The sequence below is a fragment of the Papio anubis genome, chromosome 9 (assembly GCF_008728515.1).
Source record: "Papio anubis isolate 15944 chromosome 9, Panubis1.0, whole genome shotgun sequence".
NCBI lineage: Eukaryota > Metazoa > Chordata > Mammalia > Primates > Cercopithecidae > Papio > Papio anubis.
In genome coordinates, this window is record NC_044984.1 from 48,059,159 (window position 1) to 48,078,102 (window position 18,944).

The 18,944-nt window shown below is 50.5% G+C and overlaps 1 protein-coding gene across 9 annotated transcripts; it reads right to left on the reverse strand.

The window, feature by feature from the left end:
• Positions 1–54: 54 nt before the first annotated feature.
• Positions 55–17,409, reverse strand: AAAS (aladin WD repeat nucleoporin). Of its 9 annotated transcripts, none has more exons than XM_021922410.2 (16): positions 17,219–17,409; positions 13,335–13,462; positions 8,342–8,397; positions 7,933–8,046; positions 7,692–7,738; positions 7,348–7,446; positions 6,895–7,038; positions 2,185–2,305; positions 1,741–1,865; positions 1,544–1,604; positions 1,312–1,402; positions 1,022–1,115; positions 877–944; positions 647–728; positions 444–528; positions 55–312 (listed from the first exon to the last, which is right to left on the reverse strand). In XM_021922410.2, the coding sequence occupies exons 3-16, from the start codon at positions 8,366–8,368 to the stop codon at positions 88–90; spliced, it is 1,383 nt and encodes a 460-aa protein (XP_021778102.2). In that variant the 5' UTR covers positions 8,369–8,397; positions 13,335–13,462; positions 17,219–17,409; the 3' UTR covers positions 55–87. The 9 variants fall into 9 exon arrangements, with proteins under 9 accessions (XP_021778102.2, XP_003906503.2, XP_021778099.2 ...); XM_003906454.3 differs by lacking the exon at positions 17,219–17,409 and adding an exon at positions 14,047–14,332 and having other exon boundaries at positions 7,933–8,024; XM_021922407.2 differs by lacking the exon at positions 17,219–17,409 and adding an exon at positions 14,047–14,317.
• Between the last annotated feature and the right edge of the window lie 1,535 nt (positions 17,410–18,944).

Below are 18,944 nucleotides of genomic sequence, written 5' to 3' on the forward strand. Positions count from 1 at the left end.
TTTTTCCCCCTACTCTACCCCAGTGCAACTCCTTGGAAAAGACAGACTGGTAACTGAGCGGAAAACAAAAGGAAAACTTATTTTTTATTAGAGGTGGGAATGTGGGGAGTGGGGCAGAACAGGTGGTGGCCCTGGGAGAGGGTCCCAAGGGGCAGAGGTTGGGGATGTCTCAGTAAAGAGGGGCAGGTCATGAATACAGCCTCCACCCCCAGCAGGGGGTTCTTGGGCCCGGCCAAGCACTGGGCTAAAACGTGGAAACTGGGCATTGACAAAGTACAGCGGGATGTGAGCAATTCGGCCTGTGGACCAGCCCTGCAGAGAAGGGAAAGAAAAGGATCAGAGCCTGGGCCCAAAGAAGGGCCATCTGGCAGAGCCATACAGCAGCCAAGGCCCTTAGCTTCTCCATCCAACTCCTGGAAGCCCCAGCAGCCTGGCGCACTCACCACACTGAGCAGGGCCCCTTTGTTGAAGGAAGGATGGAAAGTGATGAGCTGGGGCTGGGCTCCTGGCTCCCCCTGGATAATGCCACTAGAAGAAAAGGTGAGCAGGCAACCGGAGGCAGAAGGGAGCTGCATGTAGTGGGATGTGGGTTTTGTGCAGGAAGGCTGGTGAGAAGTCCAGACCTAAGGGCCCACATGGCACTTACCAGGGAAGGAGCTCAAACACAGGGCTGTTTCGAGTGCAAAAAAGGAGGATGACTGGTTTACCATCCTGTACTCTTGGGTTTCCTGTAAGAAATGGATCCAGGGATAGGGGAGGAACTCTGAAGACAGAGTCCCAGGACAGGGGCAGAGGAGAACTCCAAGCCAGGGCATGGCCTCACTAGATTAATTGGGAAGATGGCTGTAGGCTGAGCCCTTCATCCTTGCCTCTTACCTTTCATGAGCACAGCCAGACGCTCCCCACTGGGGTCCCAGACCATGGAGTGAGCCTCTCCCCCAAGCCTGTGAGTGAGGACAGAGTTTCAGTGTGGTCCCTCCCATCTGCTTTTCACTGCTACTCCCTCAACCACTCAGCTCACCTCTCCTCACCATCTGGTGTCTGTATTGTTGTCTCAGACAGATCTGCCACAATTGTTGCTGACTTTGCACCTCCAACGCGCCCCTTTCCCTCACCTGTGGATGGATAAGAGCAGAGAGGTTCTTGCAAGAAACAGGCCTCTCACTGGTCCCCCGCCAGCTCACCAAAGGCATCAACACCTCGAAATTTCCTAAGCTTCTATATTTCCCTTTATCCCTCAGAGCTGCATCTTACCAAAGGTTGCTGCCTCCCTCTGACCACCCCAAATACTGAAATGTTGCCCTAACTCACCACATTGTTCTGGAAAAGACAGGGAGTAAATCAGTGGCTCTCCCAATACAGTGAACAGCAGTCGGTTGCCATCTGGGCTCCAGCAGCCAGTCTGGGGTCAGGGAGCAAAAGGCAGGAGAAGGTATGTCTACAGTAGAATGCAGGAGGGAAAATAGAGGTGGCCGGGCTTGGGGGCATCAGGGGCCCATTGGAATCATCTCCCCAGCGTCTGTCAATCAGAGTCCCCTCTTACCTGACAGCGCCCTGATAGAGTAGGCCACCTCTCACAAGTCCACATCTGGGCCTCCCAGACTCTAAGCCAGAGAAAAGCAAATTACAGCTCAGGACCTCTAAGTTCTAAAACTTGGACCCACCTCCCTTGACAGAGCTTCCAGGAGCTAAGTGCCTTTCTCTAGGTCCTTGTCCTCCCTCCATCCTCCGCCCACTCACCGAAAGACAGCTGAAGGAGTGGTAGCCAGGATTTTGCTGCCATCTGGGGACCAGAGCAGGTTGGTCACCCCACCTCCTCGAAACCAGGGAAGGGGGACACAGGTCTCTGTTGAGACATCCCATACCTAGGAGAGTGGGGCAAAAGATAAGGGAAAACTCAAGCACCCTATCATCTCTCAGAGGGCTGGCCTCTCTAATGTACACAGAGCCAGAAACGAGAGGAAGCAGGAGAGGGACTGTGAAACATGAGGCACAGGTTCATGCTAATGATTACAGAGAATGGAATTTTAAACCTCATGAGTCTGATGGCAAAGCTCCTCTCTGGGTAAGTTTAAGACTGAATGAACCAAGGTCCCTCCTCCTTCCCCCAAGATGTTTCCACCACCGAGTGAGGAACGCTTTTGCCAGGACTGAAATGCACATGAGGGGCAGGGACCCACTCACCCGGATAGCAGCATCCACGGGTGAAGCTGAGAGCAGCCGCCCTCCACTGGGGGCCCAGGCCAAGCTAGTAACAGGTGTATGCCCAGGGTGAGACAGCACTTGGGCACAGCCAGAAGAGGGTCTGCAGGGGAACACAGAGGATGTGGAGTCAGGAGATGACAAGAAACCATCCCCAAAATTCTATTTCTTTGCCTCCTGCTAAAACTTCCTATCGTGATGGCCCGTTCTGGACTCAAATCCAGGTTGGGAAAAAGGAATAAGGATTGTGGAAGTTAAAAGAAAAAAACAGTGAAGGGGAAAAAAGGCCAAATCACGAGCAGGTCAACAGAGAAGAGGTGATTTGCAAGATCTCAGGCCAGGGTGAAAGAGAGTGCTTTCACCATAGGCCATGAGGAGGCAAAAGCTAACCAGAAACCTAGAAGGTACTGCCCTGGGGTGGTATTAGGCCCCACCCCAGAACACAGCTATCTGCCCACAGGCCATCCACCCTGGCCATCCAGCCTGGCCATCCATCCAACCAGGGATAATCTATGACCTTACTTCAAGGTTCCAACCTTTTCTCTCCAGAGTTATCTAACACTCCTCAGAACACACCCTGTGCTCCGAAACAGCCCTCCTGCCTTGCCTTATCAGAGCACCTCCCACCTTTGCACTCCTGCGTTTGCTGCTTATCATAAAGATGCTGCATGTGGCTCAGCCTCCATCACCAGCAGGGAACTACCTGAGGGCGCCTGCCATGTGTCTGCAGCTGTGTGTCAGCTGTGTATTTCCAGAGTCATGTGCCTGGACAGATGAAGGCTACTACCTAAATTAATGCCACCTTCTCTTTCTACCTAACTATAACCACCTTCAGCTCCAGTGAAGTCTTAGTCACAGATGTACAATTTAATTCTCTTCAACTTTACAATAAATCACAGCTGCCTTTGCAGGTGGGTTCAGATTCATCTCATTCTTTTCGGTGGCTCCACTGTATACCACTCAATAGATGAACTACAATCTATTCAGTCCTGCCTCTACAAATGGACATTTGACTTGTTTGTAATTTTTTATTATACATAATGCTGTAAAAAATATCTCCTGGGCCAGACATGGTGGTTCACACTCCAGGCTGGAGTGCAGTGGCACGATCATAGCACACTGCAGCCTCAAACTCCTGAGGCTCCTGCCTCAGCCTCTAAAGTAACAAGGACTACAGATGTACACCACCACGCCCAGCTAGTTTTTTCATTTTTATTTTTTGTATAGTGTCTATGTTGCCCAAGCTAGTCTCAAACTCCTAGGCTCAAGTGATCCATCTGCCTCAGCCTCCCAAAGTGCTGGAATTACACCCATGAACCATCACGTGCCTGGCCTTGTTTTTTGTTCATGTATTTATTTTAAAAATTTTTTAAAAATCAAGTTTCGCCTTGTCGCCCAGGCTAGAGTACAATGGCATTATCTCAGCTCACTGAACTTCCACCTCCTGGGTTCAAGCGATTCTCCTGCGTCAGCTTCCTGAGTAGCCAGGATTACAGGCACGCGCCACCACACCCAGCTAATTTTTGTATTTTTAGTAGAAACAAAAACAAAAAAACCAACAACCTTCCAGGCGTGGTGTACGCACCTGTAGTCCCAGCTACTTGGCTAGAGGCTTACTTGAGCCCAGGTGTTCAAGGCTGTAATGTGCGATGACTGAGTCTGTGAATAACCACTTCATCCCAGCCTGGGCAACATAATGAAACCCCATCTCTAAAATAACCAAAAAACAGGCCAGGTGTGGTGGCTCATGCCTGAAATCTCAGCACTTTGGGAGGCCGAGATGGGCGGATCACGAGGTCAGGAGATCGAGACCATCCTGGCTAACACGGTGAAACCCTGTCTCTACTAAAAAATACAAAAAACTAGCCGGGCGAGGTGGCGGGCGCCTGTAGTCCCAGCTACTTGGGAGGCTGAGGCAGGAGAATGGCGTGAACCCAGGAGGCGGAGCTTGCAGTGAGCTGAGAGCGGGCCACTGAACTCCAGCCTGGGCGACAGAGCGAGACTCCGTCTCAAAAAAAAATAAAAAATAAAAAATAAAAAAAAATAAAAATAAAAAATAAAAAATTGGCCTGTGATGGCATGCGCCTGTAGTCCCAGCTACTTGGGAGGCTGAGGCAGGAGAATCGCTTGAACCCAGGAGGCAGAAGTTGTTGCGGTGAGCTGAGATTGCGCCACTTGCCCTCCAGCCTGGACGACAGAGTGAGATTCCATCTCAAAAAAAAAAAAGAAAAAAAATCTGTGATTATGTATTTTTTTCTTATAGTACCTACTGTCAAGGTTTAGGTATTAGTGTTACATTAGCTTTATAAAAATAAATCAGGATAGATCCTGCAACAAAAAAAGGGAGGACAGGCCGGGCGCGGTGACTCATGCCTGTAATCCCAGCACTTGGGAATGCTGAGGCGGGTGGATCATGAGGTCAAGAGGAGAATCCTTTGAACCCGGGAGGAAGAGGTTGCAGTGAGCCAAGATTGTGCCATTGCACTCCATCCAGCCTGGGCAACAAGAGTGAAACTCTGACCCCCCCCAAAAAAAAACCCATTATTTTCTTCTACAATCCACTTTGGTAACTTATATTTTGCTAGAAAATCAAACATTTCCACAGGGCGCAGTGGCTCACTCCTATAATCCCAGCACTTTGGGAAGCCAAGGCGGGCGGATCACAAGGTCAGGAGTTCAAGACCAGCCTGGCCAATATGGTGAAACCCTATCTCTAATAAAAATACAAAAATTAGTTAGCACATGCCTGTAGTCCCAGCTACTTGGGACGCTGAGGCTGAAGAATCGCTTGAACCCGGGAGGCTGAGACTGCAGTGAGCCGAGATCACGCCACTGCACTCCAGCCTGAACAACAGAGCGAGACTCCATCTCAAACAAACAAACAAAAAAAATCAAACATTTCCTTCAGATTTTCAAATTTGTTGGCCTAAACATGTCCATAATACTCTTATAATTCTTCTATTTTCTACCATATCTATATCTTTCCACTTCTGAAAATAGTATACTTTGGTTTTTTCTCCTTAATTAGGCTGACCAAAAGGTTTTCTTCTTTATTCATATATATATATGTACATATATATATGTACCGCACACACACACACATACACACTTTGTTCTTTGAGATAGTCTTGCTCTGTTGCCCAGGATGGAGTACGGTGGCACGATCTCGGCTCACTACTGCAACCTCTGCCTCCCAGGTTCAAGTGACTCTCCTGCCTCAGCCTGCCGAGTAGCTGAGACTACAGGCGAGCACCACCACGCCCGGTTGACTTTTTTTATTTTTAGTAGAGATGGGGTTTCACCGTGGTAGCCAGGATGGTCTCATCTCCTGATCTCATGATCCACCTGCCTCAGCCTCTCAAAGTGCTGCGATTACAGGTATGAGCCACCGCACCCAGCCTTTTTTTTTTTTTTTAAGACAGTGTCGGTGGCAGGCGCCTGTAGTCCCAGCTACTCGGGAGGCTGAGGCAGGAGAATGGTGTGAACCTGGGAGGCGGAGCTTGCAGTAAGCCGAGATCGCACCACTGCACTCCAGCCTGGGCGACAGAGCGAGACTCCGTCTCAAAAAAAAAAAAAAAAAAAGACAGTGTCTCACTCTGTCACCCAGACCACAGTGCAGCTGCAGTGGTGTGATGTCAACTCACTGCAACCGCCGCTTCTCAGGTTCAAGTGATTCTTGTGTGTCAGCCTCCCGAGTAGCTGGGATCAGAGGCATGCACCACCACGTCCGGCTAATTTTTTGTATTTTTAGTAGAGATGGGGTTTCACCATGTTGGCCAGAATGGTTTCAAATTCCTGGCCTCAAGAAATCCACCCACCTTGGCCTCCCAAAGTGCTGGGATTACAGGCATGGGCCACTGTGCCTGGCCTAATTTTTGTATTTTTAGCAGAGACGGGTTTTACCATGTTGACCAGGTTGGTCTCAAACTCCTGACCTCAGGTGATCCTCACGCTTTGGCCTCCCAAAATGCTGGGATTACAGGTATGAGCCACTGTCCGCAGCCTTATTCCTAATTTTTTTTTCTTTTTTTTTTTTTTTAGACAGAGTCTCGTTCCATTGCCCAGGCTGGAGTGCAGTGGCATGATCTCGGCTCACTGCAACCTCCGTCTCCCAGATTCAAGCGTTTCTCCTCCCTCAGCCTCCCAAGTACCTGGAACTACAGGTGCACACCACCAGGCCCAGCTAATTTTTGTATTTTTAGTAGTGACATGTTGGCCAGGCTGGTCTCGAACTCCTGACCTCAGCTGATCCACCCGCCTCCACAGTCCAAAGTGTCGGAATTACAGGCATGAGCCACAGCACCCAGCTTATTCATAACTTAAAGAACCAATTTCTGGTTTTATTTTTAGTTAGTTCTCACAGGTATGCTTTTTCTAATTTCATTAGTTTCTGATCTTATCAGCACTAATTTTCTTCACACTTCCTTCAAGTCTCCTGATAGTCCTCTGAAAGACAGTCTTTCCACCCCATAACCCACAGACACATTGTCCCCACAATCCAAAAAGCCCCTAGTTCTGTCTCTTTCTCCAGATTATTCTCAGCAACCCACTTTTATCTTACATCTGCTTTTCCCATAGCCCTGGGAAGTGCTGTGAGGACAAAGAACTTCTCCTTTCAGACCTCCTCACCACCCACCATGCCTAGCATTGCATAACTCTCAGGCCAAGATAAGACAGGCTACTAAGACTTACCGGGTAGACAAGGAGGTAGGGTCCAGGGTCCAGATGAGAATGCAGCTCTGGCAGGCCACAGCCAAGACAGAGGCACTAAGAGGTTTCCAGGCCAGAGCCGCCACATTTCGCTGCAGCCGGTGCTTCAGGGAGGGGACTATGGTGCTAGGGTGAAGGGATAAGAAACTGAGTCAAGACAGGAACACTAAGGCTCCAGCAACCAGAGTGCAGTTAAGGAGGGAAAGTCAGAGAGAAGAAGGAGGATTCATTTAGGGGCCAAGGGCACTATGGGACAGGAAAGGATAACGGTTAGGTCTAGAAAAAGCACATATCCAGTTATCGAGTTTCTCTGACCCCAGTTCTGGAAGGAGCCCTATGAACCAGGTACAAGAACTACAGGACTTCCCGGGACCAAGGCTGGCAAGGGAAGATGATATTGACAAGTCAGAGCCCACCTGGTGTCTCCACACACACCTGCTGGCATTATACACACGGACTGAGTCATCTAGCAGGGCCACTGCAAACTTGTTGGTGTGGGGGTGCCACGCAAAGACACGCAAGCAGCAGCTGGACCTAAGGAAGGGTTAACATGAAGAGTTCCTGCACCTACCCCTACCCTAGACCAGAAGCTCACATTCATTTCCAGTAAGGACATGGTTTTTCTCTACTTTTTCTTGTATTCTCTTTTTTGGGGGGACAGAAGGAATGAAAACATGGTGAGCAATCAGAAAAGGAGTAGGAGTCTTTGCCTTCTCCCCAGAGGAAGTTTCGAGGTTCAGGACTTCCTTCCCACAAAGCTCCAGGGCTTGTGCACTCACCAATTTGTGACTTGGGCAAATTCAGCAATCAGATCTTCACTCCTGAGCTGTAAGAACAAAGCAGACAGAGGACACACTGGGGCAAAAGGAGCCCATCCCCTCAATATTCCTACCCGGGAGCTGGACCACTCCTACCTTCTGAAGTCATCACACCCAACCCTGACCTGCAAGGATAGGAATGGGGGCAGAGTAGGATGGGGACGCAGCAACTGCAGAGGGCTGGGGAGGAAGCCAAACTTACAGACAGATGGGGGAACAGGGACCCATGGAGGGAAGAGGCCCATCGACAGAGTGCCAGGGCCCAGCCGGATGCCGTCTTCACCCACTCAAACACTGTAGGGTTGAGGAAGCAGCCCTGATTAAACCATTCAGAGGCCTCTTACCAGGTACCCTCTAGGTGAAAGACAAGGAAGGACAGGCACTCCCCAGGTCCTTCTGCCCAGTAAGTACTCTCAACATCTCACTCTGGACACCCACTCTGGACACCCACTCTGGACACCCACTCTGGGTTATTTGGGTAGGCAGAGGAGAGAAGATGACAGGAAAAATACAGCTAAAAGAGGCTGGGCCAACAGATGTCAGGTGAGTTCAAGAATATGGAGGGGAAGATAACCACAAAACGAGCGAAGACTGGAGAGAAAAATACTTACCCTCTTCTTCTGAGTTTGCAATTTCATTTAGCACCCCAAAAAGGCCCACATCACGCCTGATAAGGGAGGAAAATGTGGGTCAGATTTATCTGATCCCGTGTCCCCCTCTACCAGTTTCATTCATTCATTCAATATACATGTATTAAAAATACAGACACATTTAATGAGCGCCAACTATGTACCAGGCACTCTACATGTTGTCCTTTCATTTACGTACCTCACAAAGCTGAAAGAGATTCTAAACATTTACGGATGAGGCAACCAAGCCTCAGAGGGCTTTTGGGGCTTTGTGAGCAGGTTAAGGAGTTGGGACTTGTTCTAAGACAGTGAATGGAAAGCCATGGAAGGGTTCTAAGGAGAGGAATAAACAGATCACACAGCAGCATTTTAGAAAGAGCAGTCTAGTTGCAGATTAGAGAGTGATAAGAATAGAAAAGACCAGGATGCGCGCAGTGGCTCATACCTGTAATCCCAGCACTTTAGGAGGCCGAGGTGGGCGGATCACGAGGTCAGGAGATCGAGACTATCCTGGCCAACATGGTGAAACCCCGTCTCTACTAAAAATATAAAACTTTGCCAAGCGTGGTGATGCATGCCTATAATCCCAGCTACTTGGGAGGCTGAGGCAGGAGAATTGTCTGAACCCGGGAGGGAGAGGTTGCAGTGAGCCGACATCATGCCACTGCACTCCAGCCTGGGCGACAGAGTGAGACTTCGTCTCACAGAAAAAACAAAAAAAAAGAGAAAAAATAGAAAAAGTCCAGGTGCAGTGGCTCACACCCGTAATCCTAGCACTTTCAGAGGCCAAGGCAGGTGGATCACCTGAGCTCAAGAGCTTGAGACCAGCCTAGGCAATATAAATGCTGTCTCTACAAAAAAATACAAAACGTAGCCAAGTATGGTGGCGCACACCTGTAGTCCCAGCTACTGAGGAGGCTGAGGAGGCTGAAGAGGGTGCATCACTTGAGCCCTGGGGGCTGATGATGCAGTGAGCCGTGTTCCATGTTTGCACCACTGCACTCCACGCTGGACAACAGAGCAAGATGCCGTCTCAAAAAAAAAAAGAATAAGAGAAAAATAAATCAGTTAAGAATCTACTGGCGCGGTGGCTCAAGCCTGTAATCCCAGCACTTTGGGAGGCCGAGATGGGCGGATCACGAGGTCAGGAGAATGGCGAGAACCCGTGAGGCGGAGCTTGCAGTGAGCTGAGATCCGGCCACTGCACTCCAGCCTGGGTGACAGAGCGAGACTCCGTCTCAAAAAAAAAAAAAAAAAAAGAATCTACTTTAGGGCCGGGTGCAGTGGCTCACGCCCGTAATCCCAGCATGCTGGGAGGCCAAGGCAGGCAGATCACGAGGTCAGGAGTTCGAGATCAACCTGGTCAAGATGGTGAAACTCCATCTCTATTAAAAATACAAAAATTGGCCTGGCACAGTGGCTCAAGCCTGTAATCCCAGCACTTTGGGAGGCCGAGACGGGCGGATCACGAGGTCAGGAGATCGAAACCATCCTGGTTAACACGGTGAAACCCCATCTCTACTAAAAATAGAAAAAATTAGCTAGGCATGGTGGTGGGCGCCTGTAGTCCCAGTGACTTGGGAGGCTGAAGCAGGAGAATGGCGTGAACCCAGGAGGCGGAGCCTGCAGTGAGCTGAGATCGCGCCACTGCACTCCAGCGAGGGCAACAGAGTAAGACTCCGTCTCAAAAAAAAAAATTAGCCAGGCATTGTGGTGTGCACCTGTAGTCCCAGCTACTCCAGAGGCTGAGGCAGAAGAATTGCTTTAACCTGGGAGGCAGAGGTTGCAGTGAGCCAAGATTGTGCCATTGCACTCCAGCCTGGGTGACAAAGTGAGACTATCTCAAAAAAACAAAAAAGAATCTACTTCAGGAATCTAGGGAAAAGGTGAAAGTGGCCTGAACTGGTGGGATGAAGAAAAAGAGACAGATTTGAGAGACTTAGGAAGTAGCATGAACAAGATGTGAAGACTAATCAGACATTAGTAAAGGAAAGAGCAATCAATACAAGAAAAACACCTAGGTAATAATTACATCAGCTAATATGCTTACCATGTGCCAGCTCTGGACTAGGTGCCTCACATGAACTAATCAAGCCATTATGACAATTCTACAAGATAGGTATTGTTATCACTGCATTTATTTTTATTTTATTGAGACAGGGTCTTGCTCTGTCACCCAAGCTGGAGTGCAGTATTACCATCATGGCTCGCTGCAGCCTCAACCTCCCGCACTCAGGTATTCCTACCTCAGCCTCTGGAGGAGCTGAGACTACAGGCACACACCATCATGCCCAGCTAATTTTTAAATTTTTTGTAGACACAGGGTTTTATTCTGTGTGTGTGTGTGTGTGTGTGTAAGATGGAATCTCACTTTGTCACCCAGGCTGGAGTGCAGTGGTGTGCACTCGGCTCACTGCAACCTCTAACTCCTGGGTGCAAGCAATTCTTGTGCCTCAGCCTCCTGAGTAATCAGGATACAGACAGAGTTTCACCACATTGGCCAGGCTGGTCTCAAACTCCTGACCTCAAGTGCTACACCCACCTCGGCCTCCCAAAGTGCTGGGATTACAGGCGTGAGCCTCCGCGCCCAGCCTATCACTGCATTTTTAGATGAGAGAACAGCCGGGCGCGGTGGCTCAAGCCTGTAATCCCAGCACTTTGGGAGGCCGAAGACGGGCGGATCGCGAGGTCAGGAGATCGAGACCATCCTGGCTAACACAGTGAAACCCCGTCTCTACTAAAAAATACAAAAAAAAAAACTAGCCGGGCGCGGTGGCGGGCGCCTGTAGTCCCAGCTACTCGGGAGGCTGAGGCAGGAGAATGGCGTAAACCCGGGAGGCGGAGCTTGCAGTGAGCTGAGATCCGGCCACTGCACTCCAGACTGGGTGACAGAGCGAGACTCCATCTCAAAAAAAAAAAAAAAAAAAAAAAAGATGAGAGAACAAAGGTGTGAAGAGGTTAGTTAATATGAACAAGGTAATCTAAGTAGAAAGTAGTAGTCAGGATTCAACCATCTATCTACCCCAGAACCTACACTCAAACCACTTTTTCCTGAATGAGTAATATGATCATTCCTTAAAGTGAACCATCCAGGGAAGCAAATTTGGAGAGAGAAATAAAGAGACTGGATTTGAGCATGCTGAATATATGAAGTCTGAAATATTCAAGAAGAATAATTTGACAAAAAAGTGAACACCAGGTCTGATGCATTGACTGGAAATCTAGCCCCAAGAACACCAACATTCAAGGGACATCAGGAAGAGGAGCCACCAAAAAGCCTGAGAAGCAGCAGCCGCAGAAGTAGGAGACAAGGAGGAGCCTGGGAATGAATGGCTTTTCAACAAACTGATGTTCAACTTCACACACACATGCCCATTAAACTGTACTAAAGTACCAAAGATCAAAGCTTAACAGCACGTGTTGGAAAACAGGCACTCTCATACACTGCTGGTGGGACCATATACATGTACGATTTTGACAGAGGACTATTTGGAACAGCTCACAAATTACAGATGAACATACCCTCTGAACCAGCAACTTAACTTCTAGGAATTCATCCTACAAATAGTAATGGTATTAATAAAATATTAACTTTTTTTATTTTTTTGAGACAAGGTCTCACTCAGTGCCACTGCACTGGCACAATCTTGGCTCACTGCAACCTCCACCTCCCAGGCTCAAGCAATCCTCCTATACATAAGCCTCCTGAGTAGCTGGGACTAAAGGTGCATACAACCATACCCGGCTAATTTTCGTACTTTTCTTGTAGAGGAAAGAACATGGTTTCACCATGTTCCCCAGGCTTGTCTCGAACCACTGAGCTCAAGCAATCTGCCGGCCTCAGCCTACCAAAGTGCTAGGATTATAGGCATGAGTCACTGTGCCTGGCATAAAAAACCCTTAAAGGCATTAATATGTGCCATTAATAGGTCCAGGTGCAGTGGCTCACAGCTGTAATCTCAGCACTTTGGGAGGTCAAGGCAGGCAGATTACCTGAGGTCAGGAGGCCAGACCAGCCTGGCCAACATGGTGAAATCCCATCTCTACAAAAATACAAAAATTAGCTGGGCGTGGTGGCACGTGCCTATAGTCCCAGCCACTCGGGAGGCTGAGGCAGGGGAACTGCTTGAACCTGAACCTGAGGCGGAGGTTGCAGTGAGCTGAGATCGCACTACCACACTCCAGCCTGGCAACACAGCAAGACTCTGTCTCAAAAAAAAAGAAAAAAGAAAAAAAAAGAAAATGAGCCAGCGCGGTGGCTCACACCTGTAATCCCAGCACTTTGGGAGGCCAAGGCAGGCAGATAATCTGAGGTCGGGAGTTCAAGACCAGCCTGACCAACATGGAGAAACCCCGTCTCTACTAAAAATACAAAATTAGCTGGGCGTGGTGGCACATGCCTGTAATCCTAGCTACTCGGGAGACTGAGGCAGGAGAATCGCTTGAACCTGGGAGGCGGAGGTTGCAGTGAGCTGAGATCGTGCCACTGCACTCCAGCCTGGGCAACAAGAGTGAAACTCCGTCTCAAAAAAAAAAAAAGAAAAGAAAATGAAACCAGGTAGTGTGGCTCCACTCCTACAGGTGTAAAGTGGATGACCTATGTAGGAGATTATTCAATGTAACCTTATATCTAATCTTGCTGAGCTTTACGTAAAAGCTCAGAAGTGTTAATGACATGAGGTGGGGGCAGGGAGCAGGTTCACCTAATCAAGCCAGAAAGCAAGGCAAGTTACTAGAGATTAAATAGAAGTACTTTTTCCATAGTGTTCCTGGGAAGGGCAAGGGAGGGAACCTGATATTTATTGAGCATTTGATTTCTACAGTAAGGACTAAAAATTTCATATGATTTTAGATATACAGCTCTCATGGAGACAGCCTGAATAAGTCTTTTGAAGAACACCCCAAGGTAAAGAGTGGTCACTCATTTTCCAGGATCTGCAGACTATGACCCAGAAAACGCTTTGCCATGCCTCACCAAATGTTGATGCATCTCTTCCACACTTGCTCCCGGTGATGGATGAAGGCAGTTCTTGTGCCATGGTCCAGCCTTCCAGGGGTCTTTAGGGGATCCTTGGTCAGGTGTAGGACAGGAAGATTGATCCACTATAGCACAAAAGTGAGGGGTGTGATGGTGAGTCAAGATTCCAGAGGTCTGTTTTCCGTTTCCACAAAGCTAACACTTGTTAGTATGGGAAACAAGTCTTAGCTCCCGTATCTGTGCAACTAGAATAATATTTCATAGGGTTGTGATTATGAAACCACATAACATTTTTAGAAAACACCTGACTCATCCTATTTCTTACATAACAAACGCTCAGTAAATGTCAGTTTCCCTTCCTTGTCCTTCCCAGGTACACCACGGAAAAAATGTTCCAAGTTGTACCTTTCTGATCCTCCTCAGATACTGTCCCCAACTTTTAGATAGTTCTCCCGCATCCTCACACTCCCTAGATTCTCCCTCATTCTCTCCATTCCCTCTAGGACTTCTCCACAGCTCCTTAACCCCCCCTTATACTCCAATCCCTGCCCTAAAACAGATTCCAGCCCTTCTATTCTCCTGCCGGGGCCAAGCTGTTTCCAGTCCACCAGACTCTGCGACCCAGCCCCTGTCACACTGCCTCCCTTCCCCAATTCTCCCCGACTCTGCCCCCATGCCTGCAGGTCCCCTCCCTCCTCGCCCTGGCCACCTGGCCCCGGAAGTCGGGGGGCGGGCTCTCATAGCTACTGCCCGTCACCAGCTCGTTATTGTGCTCATATAGGGTGACTTGACCCTGAGGCGGTGGAGGAGGGAACAACCCCAGGGAGCACATCTTGCCGGTTCGCAGGACGTCTGGAGTCGGCAAACTCCTAGCCGGAATGGCACAGACCGCCCTCCCGCAACTCGGTTCCCGGGCTAGATTCGTATGCAGACGGGTAGCCGCAAGGGACAAACGGCGAGACGGAGCTCGACGGAAGTGAAGAAAAGACTTAACAGGAAAGAAGTACGAGTAAGTACGGTCCCGGGACAGACCGCCAAAGCTTCCTCCTGCGCCCCCTGGCGGCCGGAGGGGGAGCAGCGCGGACACGTCCTCGGGCCAATCGTTGGTTACCAGGTTGGAGCGGGGTTTTTTTTGTTGTTTTCCACGCGACTACTGTTTTTCCCAGCTCCGAATTCCCCAACGCCTTTTCCCACTCACTCTCTTAACGCTTAGAAAGCCCAAAATAACCTACATTCAGGGAAGTACCAAATTAACCCTCCCAGGCCTGTGGATCACCAGAGGAAAATACAGGCTATGTCACAGGCAGCTGGCTGGAAAGCTGAGGGAAAAACCTCAGAGAGGATTTTCAGTGCTGCACCCACAAGGTTAGGCGGACTCCTGGAAAGGGAGGTGGGGACAGGTGGAAAAGTAACATTTCCTGCCAGGCGCAGTGGCTCACGCCTGTAATCCCAGCACTGTGGGAGGCCTAGGTGGGTGGATCACCTGAAGGTCAGGAGTTCGTAGACCAGCCTGGCCATGTTGAAAACCCCATCTATACTAAAAATACAAAAATTAGTCGGGCGTGGTGGCGGGCATCTGTAATCCCAGCTAATCGGGAGGCTGAGGCGTGAGAATCTCTTGAACCCGGCAGGCAGGGGTTGCAGTGTGCCGAGATGGCTGTGCTGCACTCCAGCCTGGGCAACAAAAGCAAAACTTTGTCTCACAAAAAAAGAAAGGAAAAGTTTATTTTATTTTATTTTATTGAGACAGGGTCTCACTCTGTTGCCCAGGCTGAAGGCAGTGGCGCTATCTCGGCTTAAGGCAACCTCTGCCTCCTGGGTTCAAGCGGTTCTCCTCCCTCAACCTCTGGAGTAGCTGGGATTACAGGCATGCGCCACCACGCCCAGCTAATTTTGTATTTTTAGTACAGACGGGTTTTACCATGTTGGCCAGGCTGGTCTCAAACTCCTGACCTCAAGTGATCCGCCCACTTTGGCCTCCCAAAGTGCTGGGATTACAGGCCTGAGCCACCTTGCCAGGTTGCAAAACTATTTCCTGAGCACTTGTTATGATAAGTGCTCTTATAATCTTTACAACCCCATAAGGTGGGTGCTGTTCTGTCACCATGAGGAAAGTGGGTCACAGAGAGATTGGACCTAGATACACCCAAACCAGTTATTCTGATTTAAGAATAAAAGTGAGGCTGGGCATGGTAGCTCACACCTGTAATCCCAGCACTTTGGGAGGCTGAGGCTGATCTCTTGAGCCCAGGAGTTCAAGACCAGCTTGGGCAACATAGCAAGACCCTGTATCTACAAAAAATTCAAAAGTTAGCCAGTGTGGTGGTGTCAAGCGTCTGTAGTCCAGCTACTCAGAAGGCTGAGATGGGAGAATCGAGACTACAATGATCCAAGATTGCGCCACTGCACTCCAGCCTGGGGCAAAAAGCGAGACCCTGTCAAGCAAGCAAGAGAGAAAGAAAGGGAGAGAGAAAAAGCCAGGCGCAGTGGCTCACGCCTGTAATCCCAGCACTTTGGGAGGCTGAGGTGGGCTGATCACCTGAGGTCGGGAGTTTGAGACCAGCCTGACCAACATGGAGGAACCCTGTCTCTACTAAAAATACAGAACTAGCCGGGGCATTGTGGTGCATGCCTGTAATCCCAGCTACTTGGGAGGCTGAAGCAGGAGAATCACTTGAACCTGGAAGACAGAGGTTGCGGTGAGCAGAAACACACCACTGCACTCCAAGCTAGGCAACAAGAGTGAAACTCCGTCTCAAAAAAAAAAAAAAAAGAAAAAGAAAAAAAAGGGAGAGGGAGAAAGAAACATTGAATTCTTTGAGTCTCACTTTTCTCATTTGCAGTGTCCTAATTATTTCATATGGTTGTTTTCCATACAAAATAATGAAGTGAAGCTATTTGATAAATTTTAAAGTGCTAAACAAATGTCAGAGGTTAATAGCTATAACTGTGCCATCAACTAGGTGACCTTGGTCAGAGTTCATTAACAAATGTTAAGTGATTTGAAGAAGTAGAAGGCAGTCTCCACTCCCAAGAGCTACCAGTCTCATTGAATAATCTAGGGGGCATTTAGTTCTAGTATTCTGGATTCCGTGTCTGCCCTTCTTTTTCACCTGAAAAATTCCCCCCAAGAGAGTTATTCCCAGGTCAGAAAACAAAGGGCTCCGCAGTCTCCTGAAAATGTACTTCACCTGAGAAGGCAAGTGGATCTCCTCTAATCTAGTACTTCTCAACTGTTAAGGGACATATGAATCTCCTGGGCATCTTCTAGGGTGGAGCTCAGAGGCTATATTTCCAAAGAATCCCCAGCTGATACTGCACAGACGACCTTTTAAGTAGCAAGGCTCTAACGTAGGGGTCCCCAATCTTTTTAGGACCAGGTTTAGTGGAAGACAGTTTTTCCACGGGGAGCGGGGGAGGGAATGGTTTTGGGATGAAACTGTTACACCTGAGATCATCAGCCATTAGTTGGATTCTCATAAAAAGCGAGCAACCTAGGTCCTTCACGTGCGCAGTTCACAACAGGGTTCGCGCTGCTATGCGAATCTAATGCCGCTGATCTGACAGGAGGCGGAGCTCAGCTTGCTCAGCTCACCTCCTGCTGTGCGCTTCCTTTACAGGCCACTAACACTACGAGCGGCGGGACTCCTGCTCTAACCTTTTCCCATAGCCCCATTTAGTTTCCTAAATGAGTTCACCGTCACCTGGGAAGTCACAGAAAGCTTGAAGAGCATAAGGTATACATTAGGGATGGTTTGGGGAACCTGGCTGGGAAAGCTCTCTCTGAGAAGGGGAAGTGGGCAGGTTTGAGGAAAAGAGGGAATAGGTGACTGACAGATTAGTGGAGAGCACTGAAGACCTACGATAGTTTCCGTTTGTACCTTAGTGGTAACACCATCCAAACCCAGATACCCCTAGGAAAAATCACTCCGGCCTGCAACTTGCATCCTTCGATGAAACCTCGATTTTCACCAACAGGTTATAATGATCGGTTTAGGTGCCTGCATTTTACCCTGTAAGGTGAACCGGTGAGAAGGAACAGTGCTGTTCCGCCCGCTGCCCCCCCTCCCTGGCCTGGCACAAGTACTGTCCCCTCCCCCATGCTGCTTATCTAACGTTTGTGGAACGCTTTTCACAATTTGCGGGTTCTAGAAAGGCCCAAGTCCAGGCCTAGCGCGCTCACCCAGTAACTTCACCAGGGGGCGCGGCGGGCCCGGCGACGCAGCGACTGTGACCCTATGGGCTCGGAGCGCTTAGCGGGCGGTCTCCGCCTGCCCCTCCCTACGACCTGGGCGGGAACCGAGACAGCGCGCAGGCCGCTTCTAAAAGGGGCCCCCCACTTTGGGAGTCATCGCCGGAGCCTGGGTGCCTGGAGCTCCGCCCGCCACCCCTTCCCGGGCCCGCTGGAGCCCGGCGTCCCGACCCGGGGCCGGTAACCAGGCGCACATGGCCCGCCCGGCCCTGTTTGTCCTGGCAGCGCGCCGCCGCTATTTGAAGCGGTTTTTATCTCCCAGAAACCAGCAAAACCCCAAGCGGAGTCTAGGGAAGATGAAAGGGGCCGAGGGGCTGGGGAGGGGAGGACCGCGAGGCTGCGGCGGGCGAGAGCTGGCACCGGACAGGCGGAGACCGGGAGGCGAGAGGGCCAGACTCTGGGGGGTCCGGAGGAGCCTGTCCGGCGGGGTTGGGGCGGGGTCCCGGGGGTCCACTCCATCCAGGCCGTCGCCTCGCTCAGACCAGCTCCAAGGCGCCCCCAGCCCTTCCTCCGCCCCAGCCCCGTCTCCCGTGTCTCTTCAGTCACAGCCCCCAGCCCACTAAAGAAGTCTTCCGAACTCGGATTTCTTCAAAGCGCCTTTGAAGCAGCGCGCCCCGCCAGAGGGCAGGAGATTTCGCACCTGGGCGGGGGCGGGAATGGCGTCAGGGGGTGGGGGGACTCGTAACCCGAGCCCGCCCAGGATCGCCGGCCCCCTCCCACCCGGAGTAGCGCCTCTTGCAACCCGCGCGGTGGACAGTCCGACGCGGGTCGCAGCTGGGAGTCAGGCCCAGGCCGGGGGGAGTGGCCTGTGAGTCCCCTCAGCCCAGCAGGGGAACCCTGGGGGCGGGGGCCGCACAAAGCCCTATTGTAGCTCGGGGATGGCCGCCACAGAGTGGCTTTTGTTCTTCGGCTAACTCCGTGGCGGGCACAACTGATTGCAGGCCCCGGGCAGGGGGCGGGTTACGTGCCAGGCCCAGTCTGCCCGCCGGGAGCCGCACCACCGCCCGACTGGGGCCGCGCAGTAGTCCGCACTGCAACCGCGGTGCCAGCGCTCGGTCGCGTCACTGCCCTGACCAGGCTCAATTGGTACAGTCCAGAAAGGGCCAGGGTAGAAACCAGTGAGTCTTCGCAACTCTGCAGAAAGCACTGCACGCCCAAAAACAACACCGCCAGAGGATTTGACCGAGAAACAATTTTGTTTTGTGTTTTGTTTTGAGACAGAGTCGCTCTGCCGCCCACGCTGGAGTGCAGTGACGCGATCTCAGCTCACTGCAACCTCCGCCTCCCAGGTTCCAGCGATTCTCCTGTCTCAGCCTCCCAAGCAGCTGGGATAACAGGCACCTGCCACCACGCCC